The sequence below is a fragment of the Sinohyriopsis cumingii genome, chromosome 16 (genome assembly GCF_028554795.1).
Source record: "Sinohyriopsis cumingii isolate HCF-2022 chromosome 16, ASM2855479v2, whole genome shotgun sequence".
NCBI lineage: Eukaryota > Metazoa > Mollusca > Bivalvia > Unionida > Unionidae > Sinohyriopsis > Sinohyriopsis cumingii.
Genome location: NC_142976.1, coordinates 42,112,008 through 42,130,284, shown reverse-complemented (window position 1 = coordinate 42,130,284; position 18,277 = coordinate 42,112,008). Strand labels below are relative to the sequence as shown.

Below are 18,277 nucleotides of genomic sequence, written 5' to 3'. Positions count from 1 at the left end.
TTTCAGTCTCTGTCACACAGCATGGAAGTCAATACACTCTAACTCTACAGTAATGTGTTTCAGTCTCTGTCACACAGCATGGAAGTCAGTACACTAATGTGTTTCAGTCTCTGTCACACAGCATGGAAGCCAATGCACTAATGTGTTTCAATCTCTGTCTCACAGCATGGAAGTCAATACACTCTAACTCTACAGTAATGTATTTCAGTCTGTGTCTCACAGCATGGAAGTCAATACACTTTAACGCTACAGTAATGTGTTTCAGTCATTGTCTCACAGCATGGAAGTCAATACACTCTAACTCTACAGTAATGTGTTTCAGTCTCTGTCACACAGCATGGAAGTCAATACACTCTAACTCTACAGCAATGTGTTTCAGTTTGTATCTCACAGCATGGAAGTCAATACACTCTAACTCTACAGTAATGTGTTGAATCAGTCTCTATCTCACAGCGTGGAAGTCAATACACTCTAACTCTACAGTAATGTGTTGAATCAGTCTCTATCTCACAGCATGGAAGTCAATACACTCTAACTCTACAGTAATGTGTTGAATCAGTCTCTATCTCACAGCGTGGAAGTCAATACACTCTAACTCTACAGTAATGTGTTGAATCAGTCTCTATCTCACAGCGTGGAAGTCAATACACTTTAACTCTACAGTAATGTGTTGAATCAGTCTCTGTCTCACAGCATGGAAGTCAATACATTTTAACTCTACAGTAATGTGTTTCAGTCATTGTCTCACAGCATGAAAGTCAATACACTCTAACTCTACAGTAATGTGTTTCAGTCTCTGTCACACAGCATGGAAGTCAATACACTCTAACTCTACAGTAATGTGTTTCAGTTGTATCTCACAGCATGGAAGTCAATACACTCTAACGCTACAGTAATGTGTTGAATCAGTCTCTATCTCACAGCGTGGAAGTCAATACACTCTAACTCTACAGTAATGTGTTGAATCAGTCTCTATCTCACAGCGTGGAAGTCAATACACTCTAACTCTACAGTAATGTGTTGAATCAGTCTCTATCTCACAGCGTGGAAGTCAATACACTCTAACTCTACAGTAATGTGTTGAATCAGTCTCTATCTCACAGCGTGGAAGTCAATACACTTTAACTCTACAGTAATGTGTTGAATCAGTCTCTGTCTCACAGCATGGAAGTCAATACATTTTAACTCTACAGTAATGTGTTTCAGTCTCTGTCACACAGCATGGAAGTCAATACACTCTAACTCAACAGTAGTGTGTTTCAGTCTCTGTCACACAGAATGGAAGTCAATACACTCTAACTCTACAGTAATGTGTTTCAGTTTGTATCTCACAGCATGGAAGTCAATACACTCCAACTCTACAGTAATGTGTTGAATCAGTCTCTATCTCACAGCGTGGAAGTCAATGCACTCTAACTCTACAGTAATGTGTTGAATCAGTCTCTATCTCACAGCGTGGAAGTCAATACACTCTAACTCTACAGTAATGTGTTAAATCAGTCTCTATCTCACAGCATGGAAGTCAATACACTCTAACTCAACAGTAATGTGTTGAATCAGTCTCTATCTCACAGCATGGAAGTCAATACACTCTAACTCTACAGCAATTGGTTTCAGTCTGTCTCACAGGGGCTAAGTTGATACACTCAACAGTATTGTGTTTCAATCTTATTGGAAATTGACAAGGAATGCACCCTGGTTCATCCTTCAGGAGGTATGTATGGACAAGATCTCTGTGTCCTATATTGTTTGTGGAGACTAAAAAGGTATTCATCCTAGCCATGGTTCACCTTTCAAAAGGTATGCATGGGCAAATATCCATGTCATATATTGTCATTATGACAAGTTATGCGCCCTATCCAAGGCTCACTCTTCAGGATGCATGTATGGGCAATGTAACTGTGTCCTATATTATCACCAGAGACAGAAAAGGTATGCACACAAGCCATGGTTTACTCGTCTGGAGGTATGCATGGGCAAGGTATCTGTATCACATATTGTTGTTACAGACTTACAAGGTATGCACTCTAATCAAGACTCACCTGTCAGGAAGTATGCACTGGCATGGAATATGTGTCATATATTGTCAGTGGGGACTGACAAGGTATGCACTCTAATCAAGACTCACCTATCAGGAAGTATGCATTGGCATGGAATATGTGTCATATATTGTCAGTGGAGACTGACAAGGTATGCACTCTAATCAAGACTCACAGGTCAGGAAGTATGCATTGGCATGGAATATGTGTCATATATTATCAGTGGAGGCTGACAAGCTATGCACTCTAATCAAGACTCACCTGTCAGGAAGTATGCATTGGCAAGGAATATGTGTCAGTCAAATATTGTCAGCGGAGGCTGACAAGGTATGCACTCTAATCATAGTTCAGTCTTCTGGAGATATGCATGGACAAGGTATCTGTGTCCTGTATATAGCAGAACTATGTTACTTCATCTTTCTGATGTGCTCTGCATGAGGGTTTCCATCCTCATCTCTGTGATATCCTATGCATGAGGTTTGCCTACCTCATTTCTGTGATATTCTATGCATGAGGGTTGCCAACCTCATCTCTGTGATATCTATGCATGAGGGTTTACACTCATCGATGATTGGTTTGATTCTGAAACTTATTTGTAGCATTTTCACTCAACATATTTACCAAGTATGTATAATATACTGACATATAAATAACATAGCGATATATATATATTTTTTACATACTGATGTATATAACATCTAGAATCTTCCACTCAGGAACGAGTGATAGGTGGATAATGTCAATCAACAATACAGAATACTTTATCCAAATTTAGTCAGCAAATTGTGTTGTGTAAGATTTGGGATATGAACAGATATCAAATTTAAAGGTTGAAAAGACTGTCAGTGTAGAAAATGAACCCAAAATATGAAGAACATTTTTTGGGGGAGGTTGTAATTTAATTCAAAATTTATAGCTTGTTTATAGTTTGATTGTAATTACTGTGGTACAAATGGAGCCTTTATTTGGTGATCAGAACACTAACAGTAATCACCATGTAACTCACTGAACCCTATATCAAAACCTTACTAGTAATTTAGGAAATTTGGCATTTCAAAGAGTGATGTCTGTGAATTCTGATGACCAAAAATCTGGCCACTGAATGTATAACCGGAAATGCAAGTGTTCCTCAGAATGCTGAGTCTCACTAGAGAACTGTGTTAGAATGATGCAGGCAAGACAATTGGAATCCCGGCATATCAGGGTATGGAAGACTTGAGACCTATAATAATATTACCTTAAATTTTAATCTGAATACAGCAACGTATGTCCAAGATTTGTAACATTAAAGAAAATATGTAAACACTGGACTTTACAAATGTAAATATGGGACTTCAAGCAAGAGTGCCTGCAAACATTTTTCCAGGGAGGGTAAACATGTAGTGGTCAGCCACTTGTCATTTGAAGGTTTGACTTAAATTTCTGACTCAGAAATCCAATTTTGAAAAGGTAAATATATGTGCATGTGTGAATATCTATTTTTGCTTCTTTCTTTGTGAAAAGCAGAATGTAAGAAATGGAGTTCAAAACAAAATGGAAAGATATAAATTTTAAACAAAATCTATTCTGATCTGCCGCAGGGAATACTTGTACCTCTAAAGGCAGTCGGGTTGAGGCACTGCTTGCAGACAATATCAAATAATTCTCATCACATTACTCTGAATGAAAATGCATTTGATTTTTCTTAAAATAAAAAAACCCTTTGACAGCCATGTCTAAAATACATCTTAATGCAAAGGACGTTATGGAAAAGATAATATGTAATTTGGGATAAGATGTATGCTTTACTTACAAATAGAACATCTGCATAGTATGTCATAACAAAACTATCAAATTCACTTTGACAAAGAGATTCACCTATCATAAACACCTCTCCTAAACAAAAAAGAAAAAAAATATAAGCAATAAAAACAAAAAACAAGAAGGGAATGATGTTCTACTGGCTGAAAAGAGTTTCCAGGAATTCAAGATAATTGTTGTTATTGTTGTTGTTGTAGGGTTTAACGTCATTTTTTAGCACAATATAGGCTACACATGGCGGCCAGTATAACTGGTGGAGGAAGAACCCTGGAAAGATCCACTGACCCATGAGAAGCTACTGGCAGGCTTTCCCACATACCCACGCTAGCCGGAATTCAAGATAAGACCATTTCTTCCTTTTAATTGAATAGTGTTGAAACCATCTGACATATTCTTCAGCAACAACATGATTTTGAAATTAGCTGCTATGGTGAACATATTGGATGTCAACTTGGCACTATTTTCATTTAAGACCAACAACGGATCATAACAAGTGTTCCAGTGGGAACCCCATGCTGACGTGACTTTCTGTTTTGTGGTAGCAATGATAACAAGATGGATGACATGGTGACCATATTCAACATCAGACTGGCACCATTCTATTTAGTACCAACAAGACATCATTAGAGTTTTTTTGGTGAAAGCACCAGGATGATATGGTCAGCCATCTAGGACTAGTGATTTTTAAGATAGCCACTGTGGGAGACATACTGGATATCCAAGCAACACCTCTTTCATACAGGACCAACTAGACCAGGAAATGAATGTGTGTGTAAAATTTCACGACAGTCCTCCAAATAGTTTATGAGAAGAAGCAATAACAAACTTGTGATAATGGACAGATAAATGGAGGGCAACAGACAACCCCATAAACTCTTCTGGTCTGTGACCAACATTGCTAACAATAGCTTACCGCCATCAGCGTAAAGAGGTACGGAAGGCTGTTGTTCTTCTGTCTAGCATAGAAAACAATCTTCCCACTACAGCTGGCACTGACATCGCTGGGAGTTATGGTCATCATTGGTGAAATGCCACTAAACATGTGAAGCTCTATGCTACTGTTCGGGTATAGCTTTCCTACCTAAGAAAGTAAAAACATAACTAGGTCACGAAATTTGCATATGTATGCCACTGAGTCAAATGACAATAAAATAAAAATCATAAAATATAAAATAATAAAAGATATTTTATAATTAAAACAGATTAACAACTAAAAGATAGATACAATCAGAAGAAACAAATGACATTAGGATACAAATGTCAAGGACCTGGCTTATGATTACAGATATATATTGTGTGGTGAAAGTAAATTAATACTAATAATGAAATAAAATAGCAAGTATAACATGGTATAAAGATCAGAGCTAATTATCCTGACTGTTCTCATTTCAAAACCTACTTCTCTGAATACAAGTTAAACACAGGTATTAACAATCTTTTCTTTTTAAAATTATGGATCAACATATATGTGGTCAATAAATTCTTACCTGTGGTACCAATATGCCAAGGCATTCTGCAGAGGTGCAAGTTGTGTTCAGGATTCCCCGCTGATCTGGAGGCAGCTGAAGAAAAAAATTATCTGGCTTACTCCTTAATTAAAGTAAGATTATTATTTTATTTAACTTTTCCTGAATGAACTGAGTAACTTGGCAATGAACAAATTAATTAAAAGAAAGCCCTTCCCTATCAGGACCTATCATTTTATAGGGTGCAGTTCTAGGCTTCCAAATCGGTATGCATAATATTTTAATGGCTTGACATAAAAGTAAACCAATCATTAAAGAAATTATTGTTGTCAATTTGTGTGTCTTTGTTTATTGTGTTTTACGAACTTTACTTCTATTGTTTACTTTTGCATTTTTTTATACCAAGGCAAGTCCATCTGACAAAGCCAAACTCAAACAGGCAGAAAATGAAAAGAAGCCATATGCATTTTTTACTTCACTATCTTCAGTCATACAGCCATATGGATAGCACTATTGTTTTATACAGAACGCATATAGGGCTTTTTCTTGTTAAAGCTAGATGTGCACCAATACAGAAAATATTACTACATGACGATGCTATATTTGCAAATCTTGTAGTATTCCAAAGAGGTAAAGCTATCACTGTAACATTTATGAAATTCATTCTACAAATTCCTGGCAATACGTTTTTTTTAAATACTTTCTCAGACCTAAGTCATATGTTCTCTTTTAGATCATTTTTGTAACTTTGAAGGATTGTTTATACACTGTACACTACTGATATGTTACATTATTTTTCTCCATTGGCTTATTTCAATCTGGTTACTAGGAGGTGAGATTTAATGGAATTCTGGTCTATCGCATTAATTTACATTGGATTCAGCTTAAATTCATTTTTCTCAGCAAAAACAGGTGACACAATTTCCTTTGTTCACTGAAACATTGGATCTATCTGAAACAAGCTTGAATTTCTTTCTGATGGCTTTGATATAACGGATCTAACAGAATCCTCTAGACTACTCTATTAATTAATTAATTAATATTAATTAATAACTCTATTAATTAATTTAAGGATATTAAATTAGATGGATACCACAAACCCATAAGACATCAAAGAACTAATCATGGGGGCAGAGCTATGATTTATATATTAAGAATATCTAGCGTTCAAACATGAAACAGAGCTATCGGAATAAAATAATGAAATACTTTGATTTTTAAAAAATAATATATGCTGTTTGCTAGTAGTTGTGTATCGATACCCACTAGAATGAGATTCTTTCTGGGATTCCTTCAATATTTGCATGAATGAGTCCTCAGTATTTCTGAAAACTTAATGATTTTTGGTGACCTAAAGGATGACTGAACTCCAATCCAAAAACCCTTGGTGCCAGTAGTGTACTAAACAAGTCAAAAAATTTGACAAGTGAAACTATCAGAGATTCAACATCATTACTAAAACATGTTATTCTATCACCTAATAAAAAAATTCTTAATCCAGGAGTTATTTGAACTGATATGTCAATAATTGACCACTGGACAACTTATTTAAAAACCAAATTATATTGTGAATCAAATTCATGTTTTAGACTGAAGGTGTGGCTTTAAAAATATGTGGAAATTTAGACGTTTACTACTTTAACAATAAACTTGGACTGGATACAATGCTCCAATTTCAATGACATAATAAATCTTTATGATCCACCTTATTAGATATGGTAGAGCAAAGCATCCCTTCAAGGCTACCATTTTTGACCTTCCAATAAAGCTTGGTATGATAGTGTTCTACAAAAAATACAGAATTCAATCAGAACAAACAACCCAAGAGATGGGCTAAATACAATTTTTTTTCAAATAAAGTAAAAAGTCAAAACAAATGTTATGAAAATTTGGACAACTCAAAAGATTGGGGGGGGGGGGGGGGGCTTGACTGACACGTAGTTAAAAAAAAATTAAAAGCAAAAATTTAATTAATTAAAAATTTCCCCCTAAAATGCACATATATAATATTTTTGGGAATGATCTTAAATGTTATCAGCATGTATATATTCCTACACCATATACAAGCTCCAATGTAGGATATTTGTCACATTTTGTCAGAGAAAATATCTTTACAAAATAATTTATAGAAGGCAAAGTGTTCAAATTAGTTTTTCACATCTGTCTCAAAACTAAATGATGCCAGCGTAGGTCTTCCAAAATTACCCCATTGCACAATGGACAAACTGACCAGCATTGTAATAAGCGAACTGGAAATTCTACATGTTAAAATAACAATTCTCCTGAAAAAAGTTTGTGGCTCTGATAAGATACGTAACAATCTTCTAAAGGATACAGCACCAGCACTTATAAGATCTTTAGGTATTTTATTCAACAGATCTGTTAATGAGAAAAATTTCCTTCTCTCTGGAAAGAGTGGCAATTACCAAAACATAAGAAAGCCAGAAAAATTGATCCCATCAATTACAGACCCATTTCTTTACTTGGCCATGTAGGCAAAATCACGGAAATGGTCATTTTCAAACATGTATGCAATTGTGTACATGAAAATGAACTTATTTACAAATATCAATTTATTTATCACATATAAGGTCTACATTAGAATACGCAGACATTGTTTGGGATGGATGTTCAAAAGAGTCTCAGAGATATTTCAGTTAGATGCTGGTAGGAGAGTCACAGGTCTCACCAGATCTGCCAACACATGATTTTTATGAGCAATGCAGCTGGTCACTGCTCTCAGAAAGAAGACAATCTCACAAACTCTGCACTTGTCACTGAATTATTTATAATGTTTCACTGAGTTATTTAAATGAACTGCTTCCTCCTTTGGTGGAAGAAACAGCAAAATACAATTTGCATAATCAACAAAATTTCATTACATTAAATACTGGATTTGAAATAACTAAAAATCTTTTCTTAACTTTTTTATTTTCAAATGGAATATCCTACCTGATTATGTCAAATCAGAAAGCAATTTCTTAAAATTGATAAATGTATATTACCTCACTTAAACAATAGAGCTCATTCACATTATCTTTCTGGTGATCGCAGGTGCTCTATTATACTAGGCTCAGAAACCAATGAAGCAACCTCAACAAAGATAAGTACAACAAATAATGTAATAGACAACCCCTAATGCAACTGTGGGGTAGAAGCAGAAAGTGCATGTGTGTGTGTATATATATATATATATATATATATATATATATATATATATATATATATATATATGTTGTTGTTGTTTTTGGTTTAATGCCACATCTCAGCACAGGATAGGCTATACATTGCGACCAGAAGAAAACCCCAGGGAAATCCCTTTAACCACTGATCCATGGGAAGCTACTGGCATGGTTTCTCACATACCCATACTGGCCAAATGAAGGTGGGGTGTATATATATATATATATATATATATATATATATATATATATATATATATATATATATAACACATTAGATCCAAAACGATAGCAATATACAAATCCCGAGATCCTTCACATAAATGGTAGGCACATGAATCACAGCATTAGTACAATAATGAGCTAAATACTGGATAAACCAGCAATACAGAAACAGAGTTCTTATTTCACAGAAGCAATATCAGCCATCATATATCATAGTGCAAGCATTAGTATATCACAGAAAAAAGACAATGATCAAAATATACAGTTAGCACCAAGTCATCCAAATGAATCAGCAGTAGCATTCTCTTGTCTTAAGCAACTGAGTGCATGATCTAAGAAGGGAAACAAATAGAAATTGATGGGGTCTCTTAGAAAGTAAGAAATAAAAAATTGTATTGGTGTGGGTATGCATGGATTAGAGCATGCATGCATATAAGCTTACATCCTGCGCTGTAAGGTTGTAATTCAGAACATTATGTTGCTGTGCCACCAATCCCATTGTATTGAAGATGTAGTCAGATAACCAAAGGTACATCATCTTGTCATTTCCTGCTGTGTCTGCCATCACTGCAGGCTGGAAGGGTGCCTCAGTTATGTTGTTTAACCAGAATATCTCACCCTAAAATACAGATGATAAATGGCAAAACACTACCTTGCAAATTTATGTTGATTTTTCTAACATACCATATAGAAGATTTTTTTAAATTCCAGCTGTAAAATGGTGTTGTGAGTCACTCATTTTAATTTATCTGTCTAATGTGGACTTACCTCATGTAGGTTTTCATTTATTTTAATGACTATTATTAACAACACTGGAACTTTAGAGACATGTTCACAAAATATAATTTAAAGGTAAACAATAAGCTTAGCAAACATTCCAATTAATTTAAAAGACAGAAACTAGTTATGCTCCAGATTTCTGATTTTACAATATAATTTTCCTTAGGTGCCTAGGTTATTGGTATAAATTTAGATCTAGTCCTGAAGCTTAGTTTCTCAGAATGAATTTAGATCTAGTCCAACAGTTTGAATTTCTCAGAATGAATTTAGATCCAGTCCAACAGTTTGAATTTCTCAGAATGAATTTAGATCCAGTCCAGAAGCTTAGTTTCTCAGAATGAATTTAGATCTAGTCCAACAGTTTGAATTTCTCAGAATGAATTTAGATCTAGTCCAACAGTTTGAATTTCTCAGAATGAATTTAGATCCAGTCCAACAGTTTGAATTTCTCAGAATGAATTTAGATCTAGTCCAGAAGCTTAGTTTCTCAGAATGAATTTAGATCTAGTCCAACAGTTTGAATTTCTCAGAATGAATTTAGATCTAGTCCAACAGTTTGAGTTTCTCAGAATGAATTTAGATCAAGTCCAACAGTTTGAATTTCTCAGAATGAATTTAGATCTAGTCCAGAAGCTTTGTTTCTCAGAATGAATTTAGATCTAGTCCAGAAGCTTAGTTTCTCAGAATGAATTTAGATCCAGTCCAACAGTTTGAATTTCTCAGAATGAATTTCTCAATGATCTATATAAAGTTCCATGGAAATATGATCCAAAATTTGGATGACATAGATAAAGATCTGTGGGTGTGGACTGACTTATTTCTGGATGTAGTCTCTAAGCATGCACTACCTGAAGGACATCAAGTAAAGATTGAAATCCAACCTAATTGGCTTACTACTGAAATCCTGGATGCTATGAAAACATGAGACCAATTCAAGGCTAAGGGAAACCATGTACAATATAAAATATGGAGAAATAAAATAACAAGTATGATTAAAAAAGCTATAAAAAAAACTTATTGTCAGTCATTGCTTGAAAACAAAAAGAGCAACACAAACTCCATTTGGAAAGCCTTCAATGAACTCACTGGAGGAACACACAAAGATCAGACAAATAAAATTCAATCACTTCTGGTAAATGACACCATAGTCACTGATTGCACTAACACTGCAAATGTTTTAAATGATCTTTTTCACTAACACTGCCACAAAATTAAAAGAACCAGTGATAGAAAACAACTTTAATGAACTGAAAAATTTATGTAGCAACAAAATCTATAAGGAGGTATGTTTCTCTATTCCACCATGTTAAAAAAATGTCTCAATGAACTTGATACCAAGAAAGCTACAGATCTTGATCAGATTGGTCCACAACTCATTAAATCTTCTGTCTCTGCTATTTTCAATAGCTTAACATTCATAATTAGTTTATGTATTGCAACCACATCTGTCCCCAAAATATGGAAAACTGCAAAAGTAACTCCTATTAAAAAATCTGGTTCTAAGGATGATGCTGATAACTACGTGCCAATCTCAATACTACCAAACTTGTCAAAATTGATTGAAAAACATGTCCATGACTCATTCATGTCATATTTAACTAAACACTTGCTGTTACACCCTAATCAATCAGGCTTTAGACAGAAACATTCATGTGAGACTGCTTTGATCTCCCTGATAAATGACTTCAAGCACTTGACCAAGGTAGATAAAAAATCTGTATTAATTTGTAGGTTTCAGGAAAGCTTTTGACATGGTGGATCATGACATCCTTTTAGAGAAACTGAAAATCTACCAATGTGATAAAAACAGTTATGTGATTTACTTCGTACTTAAGTGAAAGAACACAACGTGTTTATATAAATAATGTTCTGTCTGAACCTGGAACAATTAGGTATGGCTCAATTCTAGGTCCATTACTATTTATTAATGAACTACCACTTTTACTAAGGGACTCAATATCATCTACAGATTTCTGTGCTGATGACACAACATTGTCAGACATCCAAAACACAAAGCATGAACTCGAAATTTCTTTACAGAATACCCTAAACAAACTGGACAACGGGTACACATGCAATGCCATGGTGGTAAATACTGGTAAAATTAAAATATTACTTATCTCAACATGGCAAAAAAGGACACATCTTGATAGTGATGAACTACATCTGACATGGAAGGATACAAATTTGCAAATGGTCTGTCATGATAGACTACTTGGGGTTTTAGTAGACAAAACCTAATATGGACTGAACATATCAAACATATCTGTAAAAAAAGTTCATTCAAGTTTATGGCTTCTCATTAGGATAAGACATTTTCTCCCTGAAAGGCACAGAAAGCTATTGTATAACAGTTACATACAACCCTATTCAGACTACTGTAATAAAGTATGTGGTAATTCAAATGATAAAAACATAACAAAGCTGGCACATCTTCAAAAAAGAGCATTTGAACAAATATCAATCCAGAAAGAAAGCAAGGAAAATTTAGCTGGTAAGTTAAAAATATTACCTATTAAAGACCGAATCTGTTTGAGAAAAGCCAAATTAATGCACAGGATATCCAATAATAGTGCTTCTGAATATTTACACTCACTATTCCAGTATAGGCTACCTGGCAATACTCCCCACCTGTGATCCATGTCTATCAAAATGTATAAAATTTCCAAACCAAATAAGGAATTATTTTTTTAAAAAGTTTCCAATACTCTGGAACTTTGCTCTGGAATAGTATTCCAGTTTAGATTAGAAATGCCCACTCTATTTCCTTTTCCCAAACCCAATATTTCAGTGGCTTCATCGATGCAGCTAAAATATATTAATTCCTTTGTATGAGGGCCTCAAGGTAGATTAGCTCTTAGCTAATTGTGTTACCCTCTTCAAATAAAGTCATTATTATTATTAGATCTAGTCCAATAGCTTAGTTTCTCAGTATGAATTTAGGTCTAGTCCAATAGCTAATTTTCTCAAAATGAATTTATATCTAGTCCAATAGCTAATTTTCTCAGAATGAATTTATATCTAGTCCAATAACTTAGTTTCTCAGTATGAATTTAGGTCTAATCCAATAGCTACGTTTCTCAGGATGAATTAATATCTAGTCCAATAACTTAGTTTCTCAGGATGAATTTAGGTCTAGTCCAATAGCTAAGTTTCTCAGGATGAATTTAAATCTAGTCCAATAACTTAGTTTCTCAGTATGAATTTATATCAAGTCCAAAGCTTACCTTAAAACCTTAAGAGTAAATTACAATCACAATAGAAAATGCTGTTATGAGTTATATTCCTATATGAAGGTGTCAATATGATTTCTTGGATATATACCACGTTTAAAATCCAGGACAACTTTATGTGCCATCATTAAAGCCAAACACAACTTTTGACCATGTTTATTTTGATTCCTTGCCTATTCCAGATTTCTTTCTGTACTTACCTTATGGTAGGTCTCCAAGTAGGTTGTGGTGAAGGTGGGAGTCTGTATGAGTCGATAGTCCAAGAGAAACATGTTGGCAATTTCAATGGTTACTGTACCAAAAAACAAAGATAATTATAAGATTTTACAAATGGAAATAAATGAAAAAGAAATGCAGGTACTTTAAAAAGTTGAGACAGATGATAGATAAAGGTGACAAGCAGTAATAAAAGTTTCATGTTCTCTTATGATTCCATATTGGAACACTGCATATAAATATGCATCTAAAAATAATGCTTATTAAGAATGATTATCTAGCAAATATAAATTAATATTTTCATTAACTGAAAGGTACACATAAAAATGTTACAACACTAGCTTAAAAGGGGGGTAATCATGAAGCAATTAGTTAGCTTCAATTAAGTACAAATACTGATGTGATAAGTTTATCAGATTATAATAAGATTAATATATAAGTAATTCTATATTAATAATTGGTGTACTTTTTAAACACATGTACGTATTATTTAATTTCCAGAAGCTCTGATACACCAACCATTTAATTAAGAGGATTATTCTTCACCCAATAATATAAGAAATATAGCAGAAAAGTTGCGCACATTTTTCTAATAGAGGATAGGTGATTTTGTTTTTACAAGGAAGTGGACAGAGCTCTGAAGACTGAGTATATGACATACTTTCCGGTATAAACCCTTTGTGAATCCTGATTTATCAGTATATCACAATTCATAATACTCTTGAATTCAGTATTATATAAGCAGTATTCTTTAAGTAGTGATGTTTGTTTTGAAATGCTGCGCAAGCTCATTGTAAAATGTTATTCAATGGGCATTTTTAATTGACCCATGAGTAGTATCAGCCCATGTAAAATGTTATTCCATGGGCATTTTTAATTGACCCATGAGTAGTATCAGCCCTTGTAAAATGTTATTCAATGGGCATTTTTAATTGACCCATGAGTAGTATCACCCCTTGTAAAATGTTATTCAATGGGCATTTTTAATTGACCCATTTCATTTAGGATCAACTAGACAAAAAACCCTAAAAACCCTATGTTGATATGACCATCCATTCAGGAGCAAAAGTTTAAAGATGGCTGATGTGGCATCCATATTGGATAACTTATCAGCACCATTTTCATTGAGACCAACTAGTCTTTGGGAATTATACATGTGAAAAAGTTTAATGGTAATTTTCAGTGTAGTTAGAAGGCAAAGCAACAGCAAACTTGTGCTAACAGATGGAGGAACATGAGAAAACGAATGACGGACAACAGACCATCATATGAGCTCTTCTGGCCTGTTACCACTAGAGCACAAAATATTAAGGCCAATATGAAAACATCAATTTGAAAAGCATGATTTAAATAATATGTTTTAAAATATGCAGTATTGTACAAATTTTAAAATAAATTATAACATTACTTTTTTTAACTTTTCTGAGCCTTGGCAAGTAAGGTTCAGAAATTATCTATCAAGTTTTGTACATTTATTGAAAATGAGCACAAATATACAATGTAATTTATTATATCATGAATATAATAAATTATTCAATAAAACAGCAGTGAAGTGACAATCAAACAGTGATAAAATGTATTTCATCTATTCAACAAAATGGTAGTAGTATTCTCTAAAGAGACTGAAATGAATTAGGATTCCTCATATATTATGGTTTGGCTGTACGTCACTTTGTGACATCATGAAGTATATATATATGAGAAAAAGTATTTTAACAAAACCAACAATATTTTTGCAAATCAAAAGAAACCCTCAACAATTTCTTTTTGCAACCAGATAAAAAAAAAAATAACAAAAATATTTAACTTTCGGTTTGCATCAAGATTGAGAAATAGTAAGATCATTTAATACCTTGAAACTACATACACAATAATTTAGTATATGTTTCTGGTTTTAAATCAACCTTTAATTTTAACGAAAGCTAGGATTATTCTAAACTGGACCAAAAGAGGCAATATCTGCTGATCCTGGTCATCTTTAAAGGATATTGTAATGTAATATTTTTCTTAAAGATGTCTCAACAAAATGATGTCAGAATTACCTTTTTTGTACGCGTGCTTAACAAATTATATAATATTTAGGCAGGCAATAGACAAATGCATACTTTTTCAAGGAAGAAAACCTAATTTTTAACATTCAAACAATGATCATATTGAAATGGACTAGAAGTAGTCAACATTATAAGAATTTCTAAATTGACTAACCTGGTAAAGATGCCAGTTCCTTTTCTCCATTATCATTAATCAGACTTGTGACGCTGCTACACACCTATAAAATTGTGAAAGTCACTGTGTTAATTTAATTCTAATGAATCTTTACAAAGGCAAATCAAGTCTTATTTGCTATCTACGTCGCTTTTCTTGGAAACGAATTTCGTTTTCACTGCAAATGAAATTACTTCTTCTGCTAACAAACTAAGGCTGACATTTCCAATAGTAATGATTTTAAATAAATTTGTGTCGATGTATAGCTCTCATGTGACTGGAATATCTCATACCGAATGTAAGGTTTTGAAACTATTCGGAAGCAACTATTTCAAAGGAAAAATATTTCACTTAAAGACATGTCTTCTCTTATTGATGAAATGGACACAGCTTCAACTACTGCAAATTAGGCCAAACGAGAGCACACAACAAAAAACACAACAAAAACCACGGGAAAAAACACTGGAAGCATCATTGTGAGTTCACTATTAATTGCAGACTTAAAGGTGACAGGTTGACCCATATATATGTACAGAGGCCTAAGTGGGCTTGAGATCACACAGATGAAAGACATAATGCAGGAGCTCTTAACTAAGAAATGTGGATTAATAGGATGCTTTCTGTGTCCAAATCTGTTGATTTAATGTGCCATAAAAATAATTGTTTCACGGTATTTTTTCCTTTGTTACCTTCATCCAAATGTGGTGGCACACTAGTATTATTTTGTTCAACAAAATTCTTGAAAAGACAGAAATCGTACAATCAGTTCCGGGTAAATTCAAGAGTTTGCATATGGGTTGGAGTACTCCCATGCTTTGTAAAAACATTCGATTGGCTCAGATCTTATATGTCCTGTGGAAAAATTGCCAGATATTGTAGTCGTGAAAAATCATAAATTAAACAAATCTTTGAAAATCTAAAAAGTAAGTGATATATTTTTACTTTTATCCATTCAAACAAATCTCACTAAAGAATGAATTATAATAAACAAACAGTCAAAGGTCTAACGGGAAATCATGGCTGTAGTTACCGTTCCCTTGAGGCTATCCCTGACTGATGGATCTATTAGACTTGTGAATAAGTTGTACAGCCACGCCATACCCCCATGGAATGTAATGTCGACACTAGAGATGTCACAGTTACAGCCCGACGCTGCAACTGATGGACGCCCGCCACTATCAACGCCTGTAAAATGAAATAGTTTATGATCTATTACCGTGCCTACTCAAACACCATTGTTTTGTTGTTTTTTTATTTTTTTTGTTGTTTTTTGCTGCAAGGAAATAAACCCATTAGCACTGTAGTGACATGGATTTAGTTACAAACACTTCAGAGTACAGGTTCATGTCTTGGTAGAAAGGGGAGGGGTACAGCCGGCGCCACTCACTCCTACGACACACAAATTAGCGCAAAACAACTGGAGCGTTTCCTAAAGTAAGTGTTCTTTATAGTTAGATGATTACAATCATATATGGAAATGCTTAAAATGTGGAGTTTTCGCCGGCTTCACCCACAGGGGCTCGTATCATTGCTTAAAATTGACATGTCATACATTTACTATATAATAACTACAAGGGACGACACTTCTCTCCTTTCTCACGCGACCCATTTAAGAATAAACGCTGTTATTTCAAGCCACACTTCGCGTAGTGTGATAAATTTAGTACCGATCGTTAACTCTGGCATTCGACTGTGTATCCCTATCAAAAGTTTGACTTAATATCATACCTTTAATGAATGTCAAATCATTTTCCAACGGTACGCTCGACATATACCTGATCGCGCCCTCTTAACATGCAAAAACAACGCCCTGAATGGACTATTACCTTCTCATTGGCCAACTGAAAATAAGTTATAAAATAAATGCAGGACGTCATTTCCTTTAACCAATGAGAGAACAGTATTCCATTCAGCGCTTTGTTCTTGCATATTAAGCGGGCGCGATCAGGTACAATTTTAAGCAACGATACGAGCCCCTGTGGCCTCACCCCATGAGCTCTTTCAGGTCTTCAACTGATAGACCCCTTGAATACTTGATCAGCCCCCAACCCACGTTACCCCGTTACGATATTCTCATAAAGTATATGTTCTATGATGTCATTTCTGATAAAGAGTATAAATCTGTCGTCGGGACGAAAGTAAGGGAACTTTACGACACATGTGCCCTTAAACGGAACGACCCTCGCCTGTCCGAGAAGAATATTCAGGATATGAAAATAAGCCCATCTCTGATATTCTTGAGCTAAAAAAATTTCAAATTAGTCATTGTAGCGGCCATCTTATTGATGTCACCACCCATTCAGGTCGAGTAGCAATAACAATGTTTTCAAGATGGCCATTGTCGTGGCCATATTGGATAATCGTACAGAGCCAATTTCATGTCGGCCCATCTAGACATCACAAGAAGTCTTCTGGTCAAAATCCCATGTCAATATGCCCTTCCGTTCAGGAGCAGTAGCAACAAAAAGATGTTCAAGATGGCTGATGTAGTGGCCATACTGAATGTTTGAGCAACACCATTTTTCATTGAGGGTCAACTGGACTGTGGGATGAATCGGTATTTAAAGGTCCAAAACATTCCTCCAAGTAGGAACAGTGGCGACAAAAAACTTCTGCTAACGGACCAGTATAGCTAACAAAAGTACCATCCCCTCCAAAAAAATAATATTAAAAAAATAAAATAAAAAAAACAAAATGAGTACACATTTTCCTGTTCATGCCATGGCACAATCCAAAACTAATGCATATGTCCTATGGCAAGAACAGTAGGTGACAGACCTTCAAAGTAGGTACTGGAGCTGAATAATGTAAAATGTAAAATATTTTCATAAATGCTGGAGCTTGAAATGTAGGTCACTGTGAACTACTGTCTATGATGAGTAAATTAATACACCCATCAAAATACATGAATGTAGGTCACTGTGAACTACTGCCTATGATGAGTAAATTAATACACCCATCAAAATACATGAATGTAGGTCACTGTGAACTACAGCCTATGATGAGTAAATTAATACAACCATCAAAATACATGAATGTAAATACAAGTGTCAAGAGAAACTGAACTAAATGCAAAACTTAACGAAAATCCATGAAGAGATAGCAAAAACGTTTAGTATAGTTAAATAAAA

General features: G+C 34.4%; 1 protein-coding gene across 1 annotated transcript in view; it reads right to left on the bottom strand.

The window, feature by feature from the left end:
- LOC149780300 (bactericidal permeability-increasing protein-like) overlaps positions 1-18,277 on the bottom strand; it is a 61,400-nt gene that overhangs the window by 11,802 nt on the left and 31,321 nt on the right. The window contains exons 5-10 of the mRNA XM_089937131.1: positions 16,177-16,331; positions 15,147-15,210; positions 12,926-13,017; positions 9,155-9,331; positions 5,327-5,401; positions 4,753-4,920 (exon numbers count right to left, since the gene is read on the bottom strand). Of these exons, the coding sequence (XP_089793257.1) occupies positions 4,753-4,920; positions 5,327-5,401; positions 9,155-9,331; positions 12,926-13,017; positions 15,147-15,210; positions 16,177-16,331 (731 nt within the window). The remainder of the gene's footprint in view (positions 1-4,752; positions 4,921-5,326; positions 5,402-9,154; positions 9,332-12,925; positions 13,018-15,146; positions 15,211-16,176; positions 16,332-18,277) is intronic.